The 25,479-nt window shown below is 44.3% G+C and overlaps 1 protein-coding gene across 1 annotated transcript; it reads right to left on the minus strand.

Annotated features, from left to right (window-relative positions):
* Positions 1-1,841: 1,841 nt before the first annotated feature.
* PRPS2 (phosphoribosyl pyrophosphate synthetase 2) lies at positions 1,842-25,479 on the minus strand. The gene is made up of 7 exons (XM_043459126.1): positions 25,228-25,479; positions 19,883-20,066; positions 14,112-14,210; positions 12,972-13,096; positions 7,285-7,458; positions 6,212-6,371; positions 1,842-4,388 (listed from the first exon to the last, which is right to left on the minus strand). Exons 1-7 carry the CDS (start codon positions 25,347-25,349, stop codon positions 4,296-4,298), a joined length of 957 nt encoding a protein of 318 aa, XP_043315061.1. The 5' UTR covers positions 25,350-25,479; the 3' UTR covers positions 1,842-4,295.

Raw genomic sequence — 25,479 nt, forward strand, 5'->3', positions numbered from 1 at the left:
TGCGACACTCCCAGTTTAGGGCACTTTCCACTGCATCACATTTTTCGCTTTGCTCTTAACGCTCTTGTAGAATGAGTTCATCTAAATTTTCTTACAGGACTTGACTGTTAAAACAGTGAAAATTGCTGTTTATATTGGGCAACACTTTTTTTTTTTTTTCCATGTTGGGATAGTGAGTGGCATCAGGAGGCTGTCACTGGCCTCAACTGGCTATTCCCATTACTACATGGCATCCACTCCTGTTATTTTAGAGCCCAGTGAAAAATCTTCAACACGCAACCACTAGTCATCACGAGATGCCACGCTTGGCGGAGAAGGTCTCATGACAGGACAATGTACCCCTGGGTGATCGGCTGGTTTGTGACTAGCTCACAGGCACACAGATTAGCATCTACAAAGTGAATGAAAATCTTGCTTCTTCATACCTTACATTCTTTCAGGGGGAAGACACAAGATGCCTGTCCTAAAAATTGAGGTTAATGTAGAAAACAATCAGTTCTAAGCACTTTACAGGAATCATCTTATTTAATCTTCATCACCTCCTGAGTTATTATCATCTTGTTTCACATACAAGGGAACTGAGGCATAGAGGGGTAATTAGCCAGCCCCCAAAGGTTCTGTTGTTGTTGTTGTAACTCTAGTAAGTGGTGGAGTGTTTCTGAGCCTCACGCTCTTTAAGAAGAGAAAACAAGCGCTCGGGAGGGCAAACCAATCCAGAACTTGGACTCTGGAAGGTAAGGGCCAAGATGGAAGGCTGTTCCTGGGGTGCAGGAGATAAACCAACACGGTGAAGATCTGCAGTGAAAAGGAGGAACTCTGCCAACTTCTGTGTGCAGCGCACACAAAGGATAACATAGTATGTTTCGGCCCGACCTCCATCTTCATTGGCTATCCTCACTTAACCATACACCAAACACCTTATGCTGTCCCGCATCAGTCCACGCTGGAGTACAGCCACGGGTTCTGGAAAATCCCACCATGAAGTACCATCGGTAACAGTCCCTTCACAAAGTTCCTTCTCCGTTTCCCAGCCTCACTCGATCCTCTGAACCCCTTAGTATCACATCTTCCCCTTTGACTTTTAGCCCACCCACCCAGGAGCTCGGCCAGTGGGTTGGATAGGACCTACCACATGAAATCAAACACTTCCGAAGAAGTGTGACAGCATTAATGAGGTGAAACTGGCAAGTTGGCGATTTTGATATTTCCATCTCTCAATTTTCTTCCTCCCTTCTAGTACATTCTATCCTGTTCTGTCTTAAACTGTGATCTTCTGCAGCAGGCTTAGTTTTAGGTCTTTTTATTTCACTGGGAATATATTTCACTGGCACCATTTAAGACAAAATGGTGCCACTCTCAGCATTATCCACACATTAAAGCTGAGCTTTCCTGGGAGAACCATAACCAGAAATTTACTTTGTCCCTGTAAGAGTAACTTAAAGCATCACAGAACAGGTAGTTGTTTTATGGGAGCAGAAAACTCTTCCTGGTGCTTCTGAAATCAAAGCATGTGAAAAACTTTTAAGGGGCCTACATTTAGGTTTGATCGGTTCCAACTATGAACTCAACTACTCTGATGTGAAAACACAGTGCAGTCTTCAATTTTATAGGAAACATCTGGAATTCCTAAGTGGCCCAGATACTATGCTTTGGGGTAAGGAAACTGCTCACCAGTTCTTCAGAAACACCTTCAAAATGGAGAAGAGCTGACCTCAATGAACTTCTGCTTTTCTGATAATTTTATATGCTAGGCTCTAGCCATGTTGTAGCAAACACTTCAAGGTACCCCATAAAAAAAGTCACTCCATCAAAACATTACTCCATAATGATTATACAAGGTATGAAAGAAAGAAGGAGCATGAATTTATTGAAATCTTTTAGTACAGTGTTGGAAGATCTTCGAATCCTATATTCTAAAGCAATACAAGCACTGCAAATGATGTTAGTTCCTGAATCTAGTTGACATCATCTCTATCACAGGAAAGTTATCATACAAATCTCTTGAAGTTGATGGATGTAATTTAAGTTGAAAATGGAGCAACTTTGGTATATTCATATTTCTCTGGATCCCCTTTTTGGCTAGATGCACACCAAGTCGATTGCCATTCAGTAGAGTTGGACAGAACCAGCAGTATGTTTGGTGGTTTCATTGAAATGTTTCCGCATGAGCAGCAAGGGATGCACATGCTCAAATTAAGCAGCTCTCAAGGCCGTCTTCATCATCTTTCTTTGAACTGGACCATCAAATGCCACTGCGTAGGGCTAAGTCTAGTCTAGTTAGTTGACAGATGAACCAGAAGTACTTTAAGATACAAAAGTGAAGCTAAATAACCATGGAAACAATCAGCTCTTAATTCAGAGAATGACAATATCACTTTTTTTATATTTTTATCTGAACATCATTTTTGAAAATGAACTTTAAAATTACATGTCAGCTCTATAGCACACTTAGATCTATGTGTTGGACTAAATCTTTGAGGAAATCACTGCTTTAAATCAACTGGTTTTAGTCACTGTTAACATGTCTATGCTGGGATGCCAAGATGTCTAGCTGCGTGCATTAATAACTACATTTTCACTCCACAGAAATTTAAGAAATACAGATTATCACTCATTTGTCAAAAAGAATAATTACATACATCTAAATAGACTCTTTATATATCTCAAATCAACTCTGTCTAGATAGAGTCCATCGCATTGCATAGCTGACTTTAAGCAGGTTACACCATCATTTTTTTCTCAAAAGCCATTTTAAGGTACAGCAAAATGCTAGTTTCTGCAAGGATTAAAACAATCCTTTAAAACTTTGATTTAACCTCTGCTGTGATGAAGTTTGAAATCTTAAAGATTGCTATTCAGGTTTGTTAATAATTTAAAGAGATCTCATTTTTCCACCCAATGAATTTAGATCCGAGACTTTCCTCTGAGTTTTGAGATTCGGCAGGAGGAGGAGACTTTTCTTTCTTTTTCCTGGGCTTTGTCTACGTAGGCACGTTTGCTTTTTTGTGGGTGGAAGCACTCAGCTGGTTGTCCACCACCGTGCCCTTAGTACAATTCAGAGTTGCTGCTTGCTGCCTGCCACTGAGGAGGGGGCACCTCACTCAGGAGCCGTCAAAGGTCACCTGTGAATAAAGCTCGCTTCCCTCCACCATCACTCCTTGGGCCACCACTGAACATTCACTTCATGGAGCAACTAACGCTTACCTGTCTGTCCTTTATTTGGTAGGCCCTGCTACTTGTGATTACAGAAGACCAAAGACCACAAGGTCACCACTAAGGAAATAACGTTTAAACATGTATTTGGAGGCACCCACAAAAAATTTACCCTTTTATCACGTTAAAATGCAAAATAGAGATGGGACTAGTAAAGCTAAGAGGACTTGGGGAAGAAGTCTTTGTTGCGGTGGAGATCCACAACATGAAACTCTTGGGGAAAAGGGCAGAGTAAAAGCTAGAGCTAAAAACAGGACGTTAAAAAGACAAGATGGCAGGACATGAGGTGCATCTGGCGTGGACAGAGCTTGAATGTGACCGTGAACCTGGAGATCATCTCAAAAGAGTTTCTCAATCAGATCTATTGCTGGACAAACTTCTGGAATTTTAGAACAGTGTATTTCATGAAAGTGACAGTCATGCTTTTCAGAAGTGGCAATAAAAAAATACACTGCTTCTGAGGTGTCTATTGTTTACCAAAAATAAACGTGCCAGTGGCCATCTTCAGTTATTGATGCATTTCATCCTAATTAAGCATAATGACCAAAATGGTTTCCTGGAAACCTGATCACTAAAAACAAATATTCAAAATTCAGGGTGTTATTAATTCTCTAAGGTTCACTCAAAAGTGAAAGACTAAGTGAAAGACAGGGTTTCACCCAAATGTCCATAAACATTATCATTTTATATTTACAAAAAGGTTTTAATCTGAAGTGACCTTTGGTAGCCCCGAAATTCTTAAACTATGAACTTCCACAATGAAATTATAAACTTGAAAGTTGTGGCCTCAAAGTACTGACAGAACAAAGGGGTGGGGGGAAGGTCACTTATCAGAACAAGTCAAGATAACAAAAACATTTCTCCTTTAAGACTGTTCACTTAAAAGATCAAATAACCACTGCCCTCCCCACTAAAGTGAAAATAAATGGTCACGATCTTTAAGAGGGGGAAACAGTGGCCTTGGAGTATACACAGACCTGATGCTTTCGCATTAACATAACTGCTCAGTCCCAAAGCTAAAAAAATCAGACAAATGCACGCAAGTTAGAAGCCAGACCAGGCTTGCTCCACACCTCACATCTTTACAGTGGGACGTGGCTGAACAGGTAAGACACAGATTCACCGTTGTGGGTCCTTCGGATCGCCTCAGCCAAGATCATCGAAATGTCAATAACCTAAACACCAATGAAAAGACAGAAAAGTGGAGAGGAAAGTGGGACATCTCAGTGACGTTTAATTAGAAACTTAGAAGCCAGAAAGCCTAGAAAAGCTTTCTCCAGCACATAAGATGTGCTACTAGTAACCCCCACCCCACATGCACTTCTTCTGAGAGGACAGTTTGTGCCTGTCTTCACAGTACAATCCTGGGTGGGATCCTGGAAGTGAGATTTTTCAGTGTAGATACTTCAAAGGCTGTTCAGGGCTGCTGTTAAGCAGAGACATCCTTTTCTTTGGGCACTTATTGTTTTTAAATTATTTTTACTCAATCATTTCATGGAAGATTTTTCTCTCTTGGATTCTGAAAACACAGATACTATAGCATCTAACAACACAGCTGTAATCACCAAACTCCAAGGTCAGCATTAGAACTGCCATAGACAATGGAGAAAGCAATGGCAACCCACTCCAGTTCTCTTGCCTGGAAAATCCCATGGACGGAGGAGCCTGGTAGGCTGCAGTCCATGGGGTCGCTAAGAGTCAGACACGACTGAGCGACTTCACTTTCACTTTTCACTTTCATGCATTGGAGAAGGAAATGGCAACCCACTCCAGTGTTCTTGCCTGGAGAATCCCAGGGACGGTGGAGCCTGGTGGGCTGCTGTCTATGGGGTCGCACAGAGTCAGACATGACTGAAGCGACTTAGCAGCAGCAGCAGCAGACAATGCATAAATGCATAGGCAGCTGTGTTACAATAAAACTTTATTTACAAAAGCAGATGGTGGGCTGAATTGGGCCTGTGGGCCTTAATTTACTGACTCTCAACTACTCAGAATCAGACATGAAAATCTAAGGCAAAGCTATTTTGACCGTTTTCAAAGAAATCTCCTGGGGCCAAATGAACTGCGTTGCTCTCTGATAAGACGAGAAATCACCAGGCGGATCACTCTGATCCATCTTCATGCTCTAATGATGGGAACGGAGGCTTCCAGCAATGAAAGGACTTGCCAAGGTTCACCAAGCTACAGAGGCCAAACAAGAATTCAAACCCTTCAACTTATTTCAGGCCAACTGGTGCACAGCGATCATTGCCACCTCTCTGGGGGCCCCCAAGTCAGGAGGGATAGAAGGAGTAAAGCTTGGAGACCCTTGGTACAGCCTTATCATTTCAAACAGAAACCCTGCACCCATTAAACACTAATCCCCTAACGCCGTTCCTGGCAACTGCTACTCGACTTCCCCTTTCTATGCATCTGACTACTCTAGGGCCCTCAGGTTAAGTGGAATCTAGTTTAAATATCACACAGCATTTGTCCTTTTGTGACTGGCTTCTTTCATTTAGCATACCATTTTCAAGATTCATCCACGTTACTGCATGTGTCAGAATTTCCTTCCTTTTTAAGACCAAGGAATATTTCACAGTGTGAAGAGACCACACTTTGGTTATTCATTCAACTGGTGGTGGACACTTGGTCATTTCCACCTTTTGACTATTGTGACTAGGGCCTGCTATGAATGTTTGTGTACAAGGTTTTGTTGAACACCCGTTTTCAGATTCAGGGGAATAACCCTAGAGGCGGACTTGGTGGATCATATGGTAATTCTGTTTAGTTTTAGCACTGTCTGTTTCCTAATGGTCTTTATGTGGCTTTATTCACTTACTATGTATAACTTTGACCTCTGCGGACCCCAGCTTTTCCCAGATATCTAACATGTATCAGATCTTCCCATTATAGGAAGCTACAACATCTGCCAACATCTGCCTTAGCAAGGGGTCACACATGCAAGATGCAATGCTATTTTTCGGGAGGTGAGCTCTGCCAGCCGTGTAGCCAGTACCTGAATCTTGGAGCAGTGTTTCATCTTGTCCTCTTGGGGAATAGTGTTTGTCACAACAACAGCCTCAAAGGCAGCATTATTTATTCTGGAAATAGCTGGCCCAGAGAAGATCCCATGGGTAAGGATAGCATACACTTTGGTGGCTCCAGCCGAGAGTAGTCTATAAAATAAAAGACAAAAAAGTTAAATGCACACAAATATTCTTGAAACATTCTCCCCTTTGTGTGAATGTAGAAGCAATAGTGTGTTCCATACAGGAAAACATGAAACCAACCTCACTCACATTTATTAATAGTCTAAGACATGATCTTTTAAGCTATGTGCTGACCAAACACTTTGTACTTCCTTACATCAGGGATCATCACCCTTGGCTTTGGGCCCGGACAATTCTTTGTTGTGCAGCACAAGTCCCTGGCCTCTACCCAGCAGCAACATCCCTCCCCTCAGTTGTCACAACCAAAAACGTCTCCCGACATTGTCAAATGTCTCCCAGGAAACAAACCTGCCCAGGTTTAAAAGAGCAAGGCCAAAACGGCACATGCTGACATACAATCAATACAAGAAGGTGAGCTATTAGACACTCTCTGCTTTGCTCTGTCTTTGAAACCCGCGGGGCACTGCACCCTCCCAGCACACCTCAGTCCATGCATTCCGCAGCGATGCACACAGGCGGGCACTGGCTCCTATGCAGGATGGCCCAGCTCTAAGTCCCTGGAAGCCCACAGCTGAGAAAGCTGGAGAGAAAGCAAGCACAAGGAAGGGAGGGCCTGAAGAGGCCCAAAGTCTGGCTTTTCCCTTCTGTGCTCAGTTTTAGAAGCATCTTCCCTGAACTTTTGAAAAAATACACTGAAAGTAAAACCTTGAAAAGGAACACCAGGCCATAAAGGACCACGGTTTTTTCCCTACCAAGACAAAAACAAATGGGCCTAGAAATTGACTTTGGTCTGAAAATCCACTACTAAGCAATCAGTAATAATTAGGAGGACTGATCCTGGTTTTTAGCAGCTGACGTTTCTCCTTTCTTAATGAGATGTCCTAACGTTTTCCTGAAGGGTCCGAAAGCACCCTCATACTTGTCCGCAGCATGGCAGATGGTGCCACAGGTGTCAGCCATATCATCCACGAGGATGGCCACGCGGTCCTTCACGTCGCCCACCAGAACCATCCGGTCCACTTCATTCGCCTTCTTCCTCTCCTTGTGAATCAATGCAAATTCCACATTCAACCTGTCCGCAATTGACGTGACCCTGCTCAAAGACATATACAAACACAGACTTAGTGAACACAGACGTCTGGTTATTGCGGGGGCGGGGTGGGGGAGCAAGGTGGGGAAGGCTGGGAAGAAGGGATAGTTAGGAAGTTTGGGGTGGACATGTAAACACCAGTATATTTAAAATGGATAACCAACAAAGATCTACTGTATAGCATAGGGAACTCTGCTCAATATTATGCAACAAACTGAACGGGAAGAGATTTTGAGAAAGAATAGAAACGTGTAGATAAATAACTGAATCACTTTCCTGTATGCCTGAAACTAACATAACACTGTTAACCAACTATACTCCAACATAAAATTAAAAGTTAAAAAGATATATAGGGAAAATTACAGCTGAAGTCTGAAAACATATTCCCAAAATGACATTAGAAAACTCTCGGTTTACAAAATAAGAAAAAAAGAAAGCCATAGACAGATGTGTCAAATATTGTCAAAACAAAACAAAGAAAAACTGTGTTCTTCACAGCTGTATTTTAGGACTACTGTAACCAGCCCCACTCAAGTTAATGCAGGAATCAGGCCTTGCCTGAAAAGCTGGGCCTGGTGTGGGGTATGTGTTAAGCAATCTACAGGGAGGAACATGCCAGGACATGGCCTTGCGCCTGGGGGCAGCTGGGGAAGAAAGCCAGGGCGCCTTGACCACGGTCTAAAACTCTTGACACTCAGCAGGTTGGTGTTTATGGGCATCTTTTAAAGTAAGAGGCCCAAATGAAAGTAAATTATTTAGAAACTACTCACTGCTCAGTTTGGGGAGCAGCGATGAGGGACAAAGTCCGGTTTAGCGAACATGCAGGCTTATGACAAAGGGCTTGACTGCACTTGAGGCCTCTGAGATTGTAATCACAGTCCAGGCCTCTGCCCATCTACAGCAAATGCTCAAAGCCATCAGCCCTGAAAGGCCTGAACTGGCTAAAGGAGAAGCTGGCAGGCTAGGCTTGCTGGTGAGCCCGGGGCATTCTACATTTTTCCTGTGAAGAATAGACTTCAATGATGAAACTTAGCATAAAATAATTCCACTGACATAGGGAACATGAAATATCCTGTTTCACTTCTTAAAATGACAGTCTCTTCTTATGCAATGCAGTTGAAAAAAATTTTTTTGAATGACCAAAACACAGACTCACACACAACCCAATTTAGTATGCAGTGACTAGACGATACAGTCTCTGGATGCTTAAGTCCTGGTAGCATTCACTGTGTCCTCCTCAGGTGGTGACCAAGTGGAGCCCGGCCAAATCATTAAGAAGAACCCACTTTCTGGGGCCAAGAGGGCAGCAGGAAGGGGACTGTGTGCCACGGGTTACCCCTGCTTGTCTCTGAGAACATTCAACAACTGGTATCATTTTTAACTGTGGTAGAAAAAGCTATACATATTACATAGAGGTATGTATACCTAATAGAATTTGAATGCTGACAAAAATTCTGCCCCATAATCGCCTTAAAACATATACTCCTCTCTGTATGCCAATTTCATAAAAGATACGTCCTTTAAACTCCAATTAAGGAAAGCTAGTAAGACAGATTTTGCCAGGAAAAGCCTTCTTGAACATCTTATGTATGAGCATATATATTAAAATTTTGTTTCTACATAAGGATCAGGAAGACCTCGGTACAGCAGGGCCCAGGTCCACAGCCTCACACAGGGATGCACTGCCATGTGGGGTGAAGTTGGCATCACCTGTGTTCACATGTCTGCCAGGTGATGGGCTCTCCTGAGCCTGCGAATAAACACACCAGCAGGGGACGCAGCGGCCTGAGTGGGAAGGAAGCTGAGCTATGCAGTTTGGTGGGTGGGGTGGGGGTGGGGGGGATAGAGGAAGCCATGGAACATAAGTGGGGCGCCCCAGCCACTTCAGGTACCCAATGGTAACGTCAGAAGCAGCAAATCAGGCAAACTATTCCTGCAAAAAGCTCCCAGGGTTGCGACAATATCCCTATTTCTCCACAGGTTCCAACGCTTCTCTTCTAGGTGTACAACTGTGACTGACTGCCTGTTTCTAACAGACGACTGTTGAGACGGTATCATACAGAAATCTCGGGTGGAAAAAGCTAGAACAACAACAACAAAAATACACAGTTTGATTTCTATTTCTTCAGGATACACCATTACAGTCTTTCCAAAAGAAAAAGGAAAAAAAAGTCAAATCTGAAATAGTTGCACCAAATTCCCAAACCAGTTTTATGTGAATATTGACCATCTCAACAGTGGCGTGCTTCCTTCTTAAGGTGTACTTTTTCTCAGCTTCAAAGACTACCCACGAGTGACCTCTTGTGGTGATATTAAGTTTTAACTCAACAAATGAAGCCTCAAAGTTTTTTCTACAGCAAGTCCCCATTTCTCAGACACCTATTTGTGTGTGTGTGTGTGAAAAACAACTTATCATATCAAGCAAAGAAGTCACAGATAATGTGAACTGCATGTATCATGTGTTACTTGTGAGGCTATTTTGTTGGTTGGGGAACAGCTTACTCCAGGATATGAGAGATGTGTAGCAAAAATTTAAGGGAAAAGAAACAGGTGACAAAAATTCTGAAATGCACACCCTTAAAAAGTTTGCTTTTCCCAGCAGAGAGGGAGCAGTAGGGTAGTCTGAGTGGAACTGATTTGAAGGGGCTCTGAACAAAAACAACATCTTGCTGTTGGCTGTTTCATCTAGCTGGCTGATTCTGTTATTTTTATTTTTTTTTAGCAGGGGTTAGCAAGTAGATGAGGGAACTTGGCATATAATAAAAGATGGTATTTCAAGTCAAAGGGACAAGAATTGATTACTTAACAGTTTGGGGACAATCTAGATAGCTAGGGACAAGGGAACTTGGATTCTTCATTCACTGTTTATTCCAAAACAAATTTCAGATGGAAGAAAAATCAAAATATTAAAAAGGAAAAAAGCAACCCTTAAAATCTGTCAAATTAGAGGAGAGGAAAAATGTTAAGGGTGAATCCTTCATAAACCCAGAAGCCATAATGTGAAAAAGAGATAAATATGACTACATAAGAATGTTTTAAGAGTCTTGCAGAGAAGAAAAATACAAGAAGTGAAAAACTTGGGGAATTATTTGCTACACAGAGAAGCAAAGATGTCACTTCCTGCCTGCATAGAACTTCTAACAAACCAGAGGAAGAGGCCTCCAGCTGATAGAACAAGCAAAAGGTACGAACAAAAAATAAACGTGCTGGAAAGAGCACTCGACCTTATGCACAGCAACTGGAATTAACAGGAAGACATGCCCTGGACCACTCAGCTGATCTGTAAAGTAAAACAGGTCAGATCAAGTGCTGAGCGAATGAGCCTATGTACCAAATCACTGGCACACATAGTCAGGAATGTCAACTGGTCTCTTCCTTTTTAACTGAAGTATACTTGATTTACAATGGTGTGTTAGTTTCTGGTGTACAGCCAAGTGATTCAGTTATACATACGTGTATATATATACTTTTCCAGGTTCTTTTCTATTATGGTTCATTATAAGATACTGCATATACTTCCCTGTGCTATACAGTAGGCTCTCGCTTGTCTATTTTATACATAGCAGCTTTATCTGCCTTTTATCTTCTTTGAAAGACCCAATTTTGACAGGGTCAAAACCGAAATAGCTCATGCTCTTGGACTTGGTGACAGTAGTTCTAGGAACACTTGTACTTCCACTACTTGCACGTGTATAGGCAACGTGAAAGAGAGTGTCGTGTTGCAGGAAGGTGCCTGAGAACACCACCAGCAGCACCAAGGGCACATGAACTAAGTAAAGTCGCTCAGTCATGTCCGACTCTTTGTGACCCCATGGACTGTAGCCTACCAGGCTCCTCTGTCCATGGGATTTTCCAGGCGAGAGTACTGGAGTGGGTTGCCAAAGCCGAGCTCCTCACAGCTGTGGAACTCTTGCCCTGGTGGAACACGCTTTTAAAAAACACAAAGAAGTATGTGCAGTGTATTATCATCTGTGTGAAATCAAAAGGGAGATACATGTTTCAACAGCATTTCCAAATGCTACTGGAAAGACTTTGGAATGATTTTGGAAAGAATAGAGGCCTCTCGAGAAGGAAGTGGGAGACATCACCTCATCCAAAAAAAAAACAAGGAGGGGGCTGGGATGGGAAAAGACAGGACCGAGTCCGGAGTCTCGGCACGCAGGACAGCACTCTATCGAATCGGCATTCCACCACCTTCACCCTGATCCTCAACTGTCTCCACTGACGGCTCAGGACCCTTACTGAGGCCGTTCAGCGTGCCTACGCTCTGTTGCTTTTAGTGCCAAGCCAGTTTCTGGCCAGCATCCTCCTTTTCCAGCCTAGCAACTGCTCTGTGACCCCACGAGGCGGGCTGCCCGCCGCCCAGTCATCTGCAAGCACGGGCTCTCCGCGGGTTGCACCCTCTCGCTTTCCTAATTGGATCATCAGGTCTTCATCGCACGAGGTGGTCTTCGGCGGGGAGTATTTCCTGAACAGCTGGGCTTGTGGAACTCTCCCTCTGCCATTCTGAGGCCTGGGGTCCATTTTCCCATCCCTGGGACCCCCACACCAGGGTGCGAGTGCATATCCCACCACACATCCAGCCGTGGCAGAGACCCTGGGCTGGCACTCTCGCAGGTGGCGCCTGTCTCCCTGCCCTCTGCCTTCTCTCCGGAGGCTCCCCTGTGGGTACCAGCCTCTGCCGAGCCACCCATCTCTTCCTGGATCCGACCCATCACCCAGGTCACCCTGAGCGCAGCTCTCAGCCTTTTTTATTTCTTGGCCACAAGTATCTCCCCTTCCCTGGTAGCTCAGTTGGTAAAGAATCTGCCTGCAATGCAGGAGACCCCAGTTCGATTCCTGGGTTGGGAAGATCTGCTGGAGAAGGGATAGACTACCCACTCCAGTATTCTTGAGCTTCCCCTGTGGCTCAGCTGGTAAAGAATCCTCCTGCAATGCGGGAGACCTGGGTTCAATCCCTGGGTTTAGAAGATTCCCTGGAGAAGGGAAAGGCTACCCACTCCAGTGTTCAGACTGAAGAATTCCATGGACTGTATAGTCCATGGGGTCGCAAAGAGTCAGACACAACAGAGCAACTTTCACTCACTCACTCATCTCCCTTTCTCTCGGGCTGCTCTGCAGACAGGGATTTTAAAACTCTTCTATTTTGGCTTCCACTGCTAAGTGTTTGTAGTAAGAAGGCCAAGCTTGGTCAGTTGTGTTGTGAAGTGAAAGCCTTATTTTCCAATTATGCTCATGGCTTCTATCATCAGAAATAAAAGTTTTAAAAAAAAACTCAGGACATTCTTTGCTGAAAATAAATGTCTATGTGTATTTTTTTTCTTTCGTGAGTGATGAAACGTTAAAGATGACAGCTCTCTGCTCTGGAGGTGAAGCCTGTGACTACTTACTTGGTCATCTGCAAAATACACTGGTAAGTCATCAAAGACATGCTTCCTTACCTAACACACACAACAAGGACAAAGCAGCTAGCAAACCCAGAAACATGTCTTGTGCCACCTGAGCCTGTGCAATACCTTTTGGCGCCCCCGGCGTCAGGTGAAACAATGATACAATTTTTCCAGTCGGTGATGTTCTCCCGAATCCACTGCAGGACCGCAGGCTCAGCGTACAAGTTGTCCACGGGGATGTCAAAGAAGCCCTGGGGGAGAAGCGGGCGTCGTGTTACAACAGGGCTTTCTAAAAAAGATCTGCTCTGCCGTGAGATAAAATCGGAATTTTTTATTCAAAAGAAGCCTTTTCAACAGATTCCCCTTTTACTTCTTTAAAAAAATTTTTTTTTCAATTTAAGTATACATTGTATTTCTTTTTTAAAAAATGTTTTTGTAACTGAAGTATAGTTGATTGACAATGTTGTGTTAGTTTCAGGTATACAGCAAAGTGATTCAGACATACATATATATGTTCTTTTTAAGATTCTCTTCTGTTATATGTTACTACAAGACGCTGAATATAGTTCCCTGTGCTATACAGTGGGTTCTTGTTGTATATCTATTTTATATTTTATCCTTCCCCCATTTTCCCTTTGGTAACTGTAAGTTACTTTTCTATGTCTGTACAGACTCCCTTTTCTTAATTCGAGTGGAATTAAATCAAAAGACAGATATGTTTCAGAAGCAGATTTCGGTTCAGCTGGTATCTTTGGGGACATGGTCTATTACCTTATGATCACCTCTATTCTAAGAATAGGAGACTGGCTTTGTAGATCAGTGGGGGAGAGATTTGCCATTTCTTAAGCATCTTATTGTAAGCCAAATAATTCACAGTTAACTGTACTGCAGGGCAGGCATACTGTAATTTGGCCTGTTTTATAGATGAAGGAACTAAGTTATGAAGAGTATTTTAAAAACTTAACAACTTTCCCATTCTAATTATTGGCAGAAGTTGAGGTAGAATTACAGAGTTTACTACCAAGAAGCCATTCCTGTTCCTCCAAAAGTGAGTGGAGGCAAGGTGGTGGTAGAGACAGGTGATATCAATGTTAAATTATCTAAGTTTGGTAAAAAAAGACGAAACTCCCAGAGAGTCGCCATTTACAAACTTAAAAACACAAGCAGTGTTACCTCCTTTGAAAACTAACCTAAGAGAGAGCTAGAATTTAACCACTTGCATTAAGCCCTCACTATAACCAAGAACAACAAAGAAAATGCTGGAACCTGGATCTGAGAGGCATGCAGGTCCATGGTGATGATGTGATCCGCTCCAGCAACCGAGAGCATATTGGCCACAAGCTTTGCTGAAATCGGAGCACGACTCTAAAATACAAAGGCACAACTTTTATAATAAGGGAGAGATGGCGACATCCAGATTTCTCCCACTGAGATCTACAGGAGAAAGATGAATCACAGATGCTTTATTACGTGTGAAGAGAAGCAACATTAACAACTTAATTCCTCAATAATTTGAACTTAGTAATTTAAATTAATTAATAAAGAAAGTCATAGGTTATAACAGCAAAAGAGACTCCTCCTAGTTTTATTCACCAAATACTAATTATTCACTTTTGGGAGGCAGTGTGCCTGACACTGGGTACAGAAAACAAATGTCAAAGAAGCAAATAATTAAAGATAACCACATGTCATATCACAATTTATATAATTCCAATTGTGACAACTAGGTAGAATAAAAGCTACCGAGATAGAAAGTGAGAGGGAGACAGAGAGAGACACAGACAACAGCATGAAGGACAAGAAGTAAAAGACATTAGCTGTCAGAGGCCCCTCTAAGGAAAGTGCTTTTTAAGGCGAGGCCAGCAGAGGCGGGAGACCAGTGGTGCAGAAAGAGCCCATGTGCCGTCATGGAGGCCGAGTGGTCACTCAGATCCAGGGATGGACAGAGCCTCGTGTGGCTAGCTGGTGGTCCAGGATGCAGAGCGAGGGGGTCCCTGAGGGAGGCAGGGCTACATCCTGCAGAGCCCCAAAGGCCAGTCCTTAAAGCTGTTTCTGCACTACAGCTAGGAGCAAAGGCTGTTAGGAATTCAACAAAAACCAGAAGGAAGAAAGAACAGCTTAAGGTGATGGATCAGCTGATATTTAGAGAAACAGACCGCAGTGTGACATTGTGTCTTCTTGAAGGTACCTAAGTTCTTCATAGCTTTAGCTTCCACACCCTAAGTGACGGACATGAACTCTGCCCACGTCAAAACAATCCAAGGGACTATACAGGCATGATTAGGCCTAGGGAAAGAGTTCAGCACTTTGCTATAAACCAAGCATTCCTACATATAACAAAAAAAATGTAAGCTGAAAAGAAGATTTCATTCAAACTTACAATGTTATGTTATATAAGTTTCAATTATATCTCAAAGCTGAAAACAAAGATTTCATTCAAAATAGTAATAAATGATCTCTGTTAAATACACAGACACTCACACAGTATATTCCTGTAAAAACACACACATGAATTAAATCACAATGTGAACCGATTATTTTTATTTTCTCTAGTATCATTCTTTTCTAAAAAAGAAATCTATTATATTTTATGATAATTCACACCCCCCCACACACACACTTTTTTTTTTCACACACAAAGGATGAGAGGAAACGTCCCAAATGTTAACAGTAAATGTTTCCAGAAAGTGAGATGATGGGGAAATAGTTTTCTAATTTTTTGTGAATCATTCAACCTGCTCAACTAACTCAGGTTTTTTCATCATGTAACTCCCCTGCTCTGTTCCACATTGCCCTTGAGATAAAGAGCCCTCCCGCCAGTGTGGCTCTAGCTACTTAGAAATGGTCTGCCCTGCACCCTCAGCCTCAAGGAGGACTCCTCCCCAGAGTGGGCTCTGGGCCCCCTCTCTCCCTCTTCTGGAGAATACTGTAAGCCTTGCTATCTACACCCACACTCCCACCTTACCCTTAATCTGCCCCCATCTCTGCAGACCCTGTATGTCTGATCCTCCAGATCTCTGGTTCCAATCTCCAAACTTTAAGGCACTTGGAGAATTCCAGAGAGGAATGATCTGTCCGTTATAAAGGGACACAGCATTTGGCCCCCACCACGTGGGACCACCGTAAGCCACCTGCTTAAAGATGGACATCAGAAGATAGTTTACGTAGAATGCATAGTTCACAACTAGACTGTGTGTCCCTCAAGTGCAAAGGATTCATTTTGGAGATTCCTGCATCACCTGCAACCCCAGCTCTGTACCTTGCATATGACAGTTCTTCAATAAATATTTAATAACAGGATCTGTAGAACACCGAGTTTCCAAGGCTTAGTCATTCACCTCACTGACTGGGAGAGTTATTTAGTCTAACAAAATTCCAGGGTAATTAAAAGAACAAATCTACCGCTGGGAATGCGATTCACTATGCTGATCAACTCCCTCTAAGTTGATAACCTGCAAAAAGATTCCTCTAAGTTGATAACCTGCAAAAAGATTCCTCTGTCTCTCCACGGCGTCAAGCCATTCTTACTTCTGAGAGCTGGGGCACAGGAGCAATTTCTAAACCCATACTTTCTGCTCTCCTTCAAACTGTTTGAGAAGTTAATTTTCGGGCCATCTTTCATGATTTGCCTTAACACCCAACTGCATCTTGCAAGAAAAATGATTCACAAGTTTTAACTGACTTTATGGCCAAGAAAGAGAAAAAATTAGTATGGCATTTCAACAAAGGTAGTCAAGGTACAGCAATTGCAAATAAAACAGTTGACTCCCCTAATGAGAAATGGTAAAGGTCAAATATTTTGTGAGCCAGACCAGTCTGGACAAAGACTCTCCAGAGAGTCCAGATTTCATTCAGCATATTATCTGCCGCTCTGATAAAACGTGTAAACTTCACAAGCTTTAAAAATGGACAAGATTATAGAAATTTGTGTCAGCACAACTGTCCTCAATTTTCCAAGTTAAGAAATCAAAAGAAACAATGTGATCATTGAAAGCAGATCATAACTTTGAAAATTTTGAAAAACAGCCCTCTGTGATTCCTTTTTTGCTATCAGTTTTTCTCCAACAATACAGCATGCCATTTCTGAATTCCGTGTTCCTTCTGCTGCTGCTGGTGCCAACTCTCAACTGCTTTCATGGCCTTGCTTCTGTGTTGCTGACAGTGATCACCTTGGCTCTTCTACCAGTGCTTAAGTTCAGAAAGTTGTGGGATTGTTTGATTGAGGTAAAAAAGAAAAGTACCCACCGTACTGCTTCCAAGAAATGTACTGCCAGCAAAGTGACTAAGTAACAGTGAAAGAAAGGAAAGAAACTGGGGTTCAAAATGGCCTCCACAAGAAAACCTATCTAAATGTCCAACAATAGAAGCTGGATCAAGAGGTAGTTGGACAAAGCAGATTTAGGGGATAGTTAAGTCCACTGGGGGCTCTGGAGGGCTCTTTGCCAGCATGATGGCAAATGGAGGCCAGAGGCCAGGAGCGACCTCACATCCCCTGCGGGAGCAAGAGATCAGCCACACAGACCCTGCGGGTGTCTCTACAACAGAGACTTCATGATGATCAAATGGAAGAAACAAAGTTTGAAAATACAATCTTGGAACAAGAGGTAACTTCCAATCAGATACTTGCAAACAAAAAATGCAGGAGTCTCAGTATTTGTGTCAGTTAAAAAGAAAGCTAGGGTAAAAAAAAAAACAAAAACCAGCTAGGGTTCCAAACTGTTAACCCAGTGGGAGATGGTGAAGTAATAATAAAAGGAGTAATTTACTGAAAAAGCAGTAATGTATCAAATATCTTAGTGCCAAGTGCAAAGGCTACTAGAAATAAAAGGAAAATCTGATGACAAATGACAGAATACAGAATTTACTAAACCTCCTGTTATGTAGAAGAGAGATGGTAGCAGAATATTAGCTTCTCTAGGACATAGACAAGAATGAAGATGCTGAATAATCCCATGGAAACGCACAAATGGGAGGAAGAGCTAGAACAACAGATTACACTGATGGAACAAAAGATACCAATTTAAATTTAGCAGCTAAAAATGCACATAAAACTTGCAAATCAAGTCTGGAATAAAAGCAGCTTGACAAAGGATACGTGGGAGGTCATATGCCTCACAGGAGCAGACGGGACCTACACATCAGCTAAAGCCAAGTCACAAAGTGAAGGACACACACACATACACACACACACACCTCCCCACATACTACACACACTCCAATATTTCATGGCAATGGCAATTACCTGCTATTCAATGTCCATAAAGAAATGTTGCACTGGGAAGACCCAGAGGGATGGGATGGAGAGGGAGGTGGGAGGGGGGATCGGGATGGGGAACACATGTAAATCCAGGGCTGATTCATGTCAATGTATGACAAAAACCACTACAATACTGTAAAGTAATTAGCCTCCAACTAATAAAAATAAATGGAAAAAAAAAGAAATGTTTTATAGACATACAGCCATGCCCATTCATTTATGTCCTGTCTCTGTCATACAACTAGAGCTTGGTAGTTACCACAGAGACCATGCAGACCTTCACAGGGTCAGACCATGCTGACCCTTTCTAACATACATGCTGAGTCACATTTCAAGTGCAGAATGGAGTTCTGGATATCAAATTTTTCGTGGGCAATTCACTGACTAAGCTGTGTTCAGCCGAGTCTGGAAACCACACCTGAAGGAGTTGACATTAAAATTTACGGGGACCTTGCTACAGGAATCCATATTTATAAACAGACTTCTTTCACATGAGGGAAATCTTATGTACTGTTGAGAAATTTGCATTGTTTCAAAAAAGCAATGCTGGAAACAAATGGAGGTATACTGGAGAAAGTTTCTCTCATAACTAGTTATCCCATCACAGGACAACAGTGTGGCTGGCGAACTAAAAGGATTCACTTGGAACTGACCATCTATTCACAAAACCCAAGGAGGGCAACAGCTTAAGTGTTGCTCCCATAGAGGGCTGAATGCTAACCCCAAAACTCCCGTTCACCCAGAACCTCAGACTGTGACCCCATTTGGAAATCAAGTCTTTGTGGATGTTAAGACGGTGATCAAGATGAGATCATTCTGGATTAAGGGGCTCCCTAAATCCAATGACTAACCTTTTACAAAAGAGGAAAGCACACACAGAGACGAGTAGAGATGGCAATGATGCTACCAGATGCCAAGGAATGCCATGAGCCCGCAGAAACAGAAGAGGCGAAGAAGGGTCCCCCTGGAGTCTTCAGAGGGAGTGCAGTCTGCCGGCACCTTGACCTCGGACATCTGGCCTCTAGGATGATGAGGGTGTACATTTCCATCATTCTAAGCCTTCCAGTTTATGGTCATTTGTTCCGGCAGCCCTAGCAGAGTAATATGACCCCTTTGCAAGTTCCCCTCCACCTTCCCTGATTTTTCTTGAGGGCAGAGACCGTATCTTCTTTGGTTTCTTCTACAACCTCACAGGGCTTCCTACAATGCCAGTGTTGCAAAAAGGATAATTCAACAATACTAACTTCATTCCTGTTAGAGGGTTAAAAAGGGTTACTGGGATAAATGTAACTTAGTATCCTGAGAGAACTGTAGACACACACAGCTGTAAGAAATAAGGCTGAGATGGTGCGTCCTTATCCTAGTATTTCATGGTAACATTTTGCAGCCCTAAGGGAAGAAATCACAACCTGGATTCTGACATGGATACAATCCAGGGGTCTGCCTGGGACTTCCACCAGCGTTTTACACTCACCAGAGAGTGTGTGTGTGTTTATGTATTTAGTTCTACTCCCCACCACAAAGACACATACCAGTTTCATCACAAGGACTATAGTAAGTGTATTTTCAGACCCGCAAAAATACTCTTTACCTGTTGCTATATTTACAAACATGACGGCTGATTCAAAGATAAACCTTGGATAAAGGCAAGAAAGCATGTTTACTCCATCACAACAGTAGAAAGCCAACATTTCCGAGGGAGTTGGAGGTATGAAGTGAGAAAATAAATGCAGCCATCAAGCCAGAGCAGGTTCCTCCAGCAGCAGCCCCGCACCCATACCTTGTCCTTCTTGTCTTGCCGGGCGTAGGGGAAGCACGGGATCACAGCAGTCACCCTGGAGGATGATGCGATCTTGCAGGCGTTGATCATGATGAGTAGTTCCATCAGGTTGTCGTTGATCTCGCCGCAGCCACTCTGGATGATGTACACATCTTCCCCCCTCACACTTTCGCCAATCTCCACGCTAGGGAAAGGAAGGTGCCGCTGTTAATAGCTAAGCCTCCCTGTGCCTACTTCTAAGGGCTGCGACTAGCGAGTACTCAGCAGGCGGTGGTCCTTGCGGGTAGGACATCTTCCACTGAGAGGAGACAGAGCAAAATCAGCGAAGGGGAAGAGGCACATGGGCAAGGTCCGAGCAGATTAGGCACAAGCTTCCAACACTTCTCACCCGAGTGCAGTCACAGAGGACATGTGAATTCCCCCAGCGACCAGTTGTGACAACACATACATAAGGGAAGCCCTGTCGCCCCGGGATGCTCATCGGAGACTCCACTGCCTTGGGTTTTCTTGGGGGCCAGGGACTCAGTGTTAAGCACGTGGTTTTCACTGGGACCCTTTCCACATGGGCAATGGGGGAAACCTTGCATAAACTAAGTTCCCAGAAGCCAGCCAAAGGTCGTCCTATAATGGGACCTTTTTCATATACGAGTGACTCTAATATGCTCTTTAGAAACTGTCTCTGGCCTGTTACATTACATTAACCCTTTTTGGCTCAATACTGTATTCTAGTTTTTTACTGTTACACATATACATTGCTTTAAAAATTCCAACCATTCTGTAAGGCCTGTAGCAAATAAAATAAGCCCAAAGGCAGCCAATTTCATCTCTTGATGTGGTTTTGACATATTTATCTTCAAAGTCCCTCACTAATGCTTGGATTGCTTCATCTGGATTTTTCATTTTAGGCATCATGGGTTGACTTCTCACTCTGGACCATGAGGACTGACCTGTCTCCTCCCCATCCCATCCCCTGCATCAAGCGCAGCCCTCCCATCTCATGTCGCCATCCTCCCAACACAGATCAGTATCTGCCAACCAAATCTGAGAGCTACATTTTAACTGTCGGTGCCATTCAGAGCTAAGCCATACAGTAAACTGAAAACCAAGTTCACGTTGCCTTTCTGTACACAATTTGGGGGGGGGTGGGTTGTTCACCTTGGAGGAAATGATCCTACCTCTTCATCTACTAAGTTTTCCAATACAAATGGCAGCCTCAATACTGGGCTAACAAACTAAATCCCACAATGTCAGTGTCAAAGGCCTCGAGTGTGATCTCTATTCCACGGCCTGCTCGAGGCTCGCCCCCAAGCTGGCTGACCCGGGTTCTCTTCCTGCCTGTGACAGCTGTCTCCTAGGAATTCCCTTCCCCCCGTCTCCTGCCCTCGATTTCCCACTTTCTGTACCCTTTCTTGGTGCACTTGCTAGTTTTGCTGATCAACATCCTCTGGTAGCATCTTGAAAAAAGCAAACAGGAGCTTAACTCTTTGAAAACTGCCTGCCAGGAAGTTTCAAGTGTAGGATTTTGGGGGTTCAACAAGAGAATGAGTCAATACAACACTGGCATACATATACAATTAGCTGTGCCCTTTCTCTTGTGATCAGAAGCCAATTATACCCAATAGTATTGTTTTATTCAAAGAGCTGATTATTTCTAAAGAAAATGGAAATATAAATGGTATTTGGAATACCATATAGTAGTCTATCTGAACCAACGGAAGCTTCTATCTAACTTCAAGTAGAATAATTAGAAGATAAAAATGCCATTTTTCAATTTGACTTGATCTGCCAACAGTTTTGATCACAGTGGGCCAGCCTCCCACATACTCTGCTCTGCCATGGATGGAAAAAGTACAATGCCAGCCTCAGGATGAGCATGTGACAGAGGTCGATGTACTCCTCTCGAGCTCAAGTACTAAGGAGCTAAATGTAATTCCTTTGTGAACATCACATCAAATGTGAGGTGAAGTTGATCAAGAAATCCCAGTATTATAGCTCAGAGGTGGACAATCTACAGCCCGTGAGCGGAGAAGAGTGTGGTGGGCAGAATGACGGCCTCCCAAAGACATCAATGTCCTAATCCCCAGAACCTTCAAATATGTTCATTTACAGGGCAAAGGAGAAGCAAAGTGGCAGATGGAATTAAGCCTACTAGTCAGGTCACCTGAAGACAAGAGAGATTAGCCTGGACCATTCTAGTTGGCCCAATGTGATCACAAGGGCCCTTAAAGATGGCAGAGGAAGAGAGGTCAGAGAAAGAGATCTGAGGGCCGAAGCAGGGTCAGAGATGTGCTATGTGGCTGGTCCTGAAGATGGAAGAATGGGCCAAGAGCCAAGGAAAGCAGGCAGCCTCTAAGAGCTGTGAAAGCAACGGATGGATCCTGCCCTAGAGCCTCTACAAGGAACACTGACCCACGATGGATTTCTAACCCACAGAACTGTAAGATGCAACAGCAACAGAGCCGCTATGGGCCCATGAAGCCTAAAATGTTATCTGGCCACTTACAGAAAAAAATGTGCCAATAACTCCTGATGTTATGATCGTTTAGCCCCAAATTTCAGGGGGATAAACTTCTTTGCCCTATTTTTTCTAAGGAACAACCTCAATCCCCATGGGGAAGACAGAAACTACATATGATCACCATGGCAACTTTTTCCCAAAGCTATTCCTGATTCCACTCATATAGATGGTCACGACTGATCTTTATTCTAGGTCTTTCAAAAACTGTGGGCAGAAGGCAGCATCCACTGCTCTTCACTGATCCTGAAATAAGGCTGATGAGTTTATCTGAGCCAACAACGAATGGGTGTGGTAATTAAAAGACAGCCACAGACTAACATTTTTTCCACCAAGAAGGGCAATCTACGGCCCCTCCCCCTGGATCTGGGAGGACTCTGCACTTGACAACACAATGTGACAGAAGTGACGATTCCCTGACTTTGGGGTCCAGGCCTTCAGACTGGGAGCTCTGACTTCCTGTGTTTTGAAGTCCTTGTGCTTGGACGCCAGTTTCCACGCTCTAATAAGGAAGCTCCAGCAGGCCTGTGGGGAGAGGTACAGAGGTTCCCAGCCAAGCTCCCAGGCCAAAGCTACTGCCAACTCACCAGCCATGCAAGCCAGCCAGCTCAGAAGTGGATTCTCCAGCCCCAGATGCCAACACGTGGGGCAGAAAGAAGCCTTCCTTGCTGAGCCCTGCTCAAGTCAGTGTGAGAGTCAAAGAAATAACGATCGTACACAACAGATAACCAGGACTTTGGGTCTTACAATCCAGGTAGCCACTCTGGGCAGGTTAACTGACCAGCAGAAAGGGTTACAGATGCCATCCTCCATGCTGTTCTAGGACGTCATCACAGCCTTTCAATGGTCAACTGGAAAGCTGGAACTGACATCTCCCTGTGGAGCTTAAATGATTTAGAGATGAGAAGATAAAATCATGAGGCTCTGTGTCCAATTAGACAGTGTTTTTCAAATGGGTAATAGGAGGAGTTGAGGACTAGCAGACGCCAAACCAGATTTATGGTCCTGGCTCAGGGAGAGATTTAGGAAGGGGCCCCTGGACCTAAACTGAAGCTTTTTTCTCTTCCTTTTGCCCTCTGCTTTTCATCTTTAGGACCACACAGTAAAAACCAGATTACCAGCACAGTATCTGGTACAGGGAGGCCTATTTGTAAAAACTCAACCTCTAGGCCTAGACAGTTCATGGGAAAGAGGGAAGTTAGGAAGTTAACCTCTGATAGTCTAGATATTAAAAACATAAAATATAAGTATACAGCAATTCCCAGACTTCATGGTGAGTGGTTTCTGACACCGATTTCTAATTACCTGGTAATTATAAAATACTCAGAAACAATAATTTCTTCTTGACCTATATGACACCACCTCTGGAACACAAACTGTTATCCCTTTCTTCTGAAAGCTACTGTAATTTGAACAGGACTGCTAAATATTGTCATATTCAAACCTAAATATACTATCCTTCGCCAGAGCCCTGGCCATCCTAGGACACTTCTGTATGGAACTCTGTAAAGTGGAATTCTTTAGCTGAAAGACTTGCGCATTAATACTACCTGCTACTCATTCACAAATGTGTCTTCACTTATATTATCAGCCTAAAAAGCTGACTCAATAGCAAATACCACCATCTCTCTCTGTCATAACAACCACTCCTCTGTAGCTAAGCAATCTTTGCCTATGCCAAGCTCATCAAGATTTTTCTCCCATGTTTTCTCCTAGAAATTTCCAGTTCTAGGTTTTACATTTAGGTTTAGGATTTCAAGTTCATCTCTGAAATGGTAGGACGTATGGATGGAGTTTTTGGGGTTTTGGTTTTTTGTTGTTTTTTTTTTTTTGCAGCTCACCAACACTTGTTCCAGCCCTGCTTGTTGGAAATGTTGGCTGAACTGGGTCTTTGCCAAAGATATCAAAATGATCAGTAACTTTTAAAAAAAAGATCAGTAACTGAGTACAGTGGTAGATATTTAAGGGGGGAGGGGGAAGGAATGGGGCCAACTTGAAATGAGTTAAGAGCTGCGTGGACGCAGGTAAGTGGAAAGAAAGGAGCCCCTGGCCGGGCTTCCGAGGGGGCCACCAGCCTGACCTCACTGAACGGAGGTCACCGCTTCTTTCGGACCTGAGATATGAGGGGCAGCAGTTACACTCAAGCCATGGCCTTGCTGCTGGACACAGCAGTGTCCCAGGACGATGAAGAAGCTGGAGAAGGAAAAAAAAAAAGTCCATCATCTCTGAGGCAGAAAAGTTAGCCAAGGGATCCCAGCACGTGAGCCCTGAAGTTCTCAGGCTCTTTAAACCCTTTGTAGGACCACACCTGCTGGATAACTCAGGAGCCGGCACCCGAGCAACTCAGGACTGTCACCTGGGGAGCTTTCAACATTGGGACCCTCACAGCCCTCGGAAGAAACCTCCGGGAGCGCAGCGCAGCTGCCTTTTCCACAGCCCCGGGCGAACCCAGCGCGCCGCCCGGACTGGGGACGTGGGCGGGACGTTTCCTAGCGCGCCCTGGGTTTGGGAGCCTTGCGGCCGGCAGGAACGCGGACCCCGGGGCGAGCACGCCCCGGGCCATGTCCCTGCCCGCGTGCCCCGCACTCGATTCGGCTCCAGCCGGCTGCACCCACCTAGCCCCGCGGGCCGCCCGGGGGGTCGCTCTTCCGGGCTGGGGCCGCTCTCCTCGGTTTCTCACGGACGCCGCGGCGGTGGCGCGGAGGCCGCGTCGTGGCCGGCCCGCCCCGGAAGGGGGAGCGGGCGGCCGCAGAAGGGGTCCTAGGCAGACGCCGGCCCCAGCCGGGCGGCGCAGCCGCGCGCCAAGCGCCCTCCCCGGCCTGGCCCCCACCTGGTCTCCTGGTTGCTGAACTTCTTGGTGATCACCTTGCCCAGCTCCAGGCCCAGCCGGTCGGCCACGCGCTGGGACAGGTCCTGGTGCGAGCTGCCGCTGAAGAGCACGATGTTGGGCATGGTCGGGCGCGGAGTTCCGAGCGGCGCTAGGCGGCTGAAGCGGCGGTCACTCGGCAACCTGCGGCGAGAGCGGGAAAGCGCGACTGGCGGACACCTGGGAGGAGCGGAGCTAAAGAGGAGCCGGAGGGGG

Source organism: Cervus canadensis, chromosome X (genome assembly GCF_019320065.1).
Source record: "Cervus canadensis isolate Bull #8, Minnesota chromosome X, ASM1932006v1, whole genome shotgun sequence".
NCBI classification, from domain to species: domain Eukaryota; kingdom Metazoa; phylum Chordata; class Mammalia; order Artiodactyla; family Cervidae; genus Cervus; species Cervus canadensis.

What these genes read in the sequence shown, in the direction of transcription:
- PRPS2 (XM_043459126.1), bottom strand. Translation starts at nt 25,349, where the DNA reads ATGCCCAACATCGTGCTCTTCAGCGGCAGCTCGCACCAGGACCTGTCC. An exon ending in GGCAAGACAAGAAGGACAAG is followed by an intron (nt 14,211 to 19,882) that starts GTATGGGTGCGG and finishes TTTGTATTTTAG; the next exon opens with AGTCGTGCTCCGATTTCAGC. An exon ending in TGCATGCCTCTCAGATCCAG is followed by an intron (nt 13,097 to 14,111) that starts GTTCCAGCATTT and finishes CTTCTCCCCCAG; the next exon opens with GGCTTCTTTGACATCCCCGT.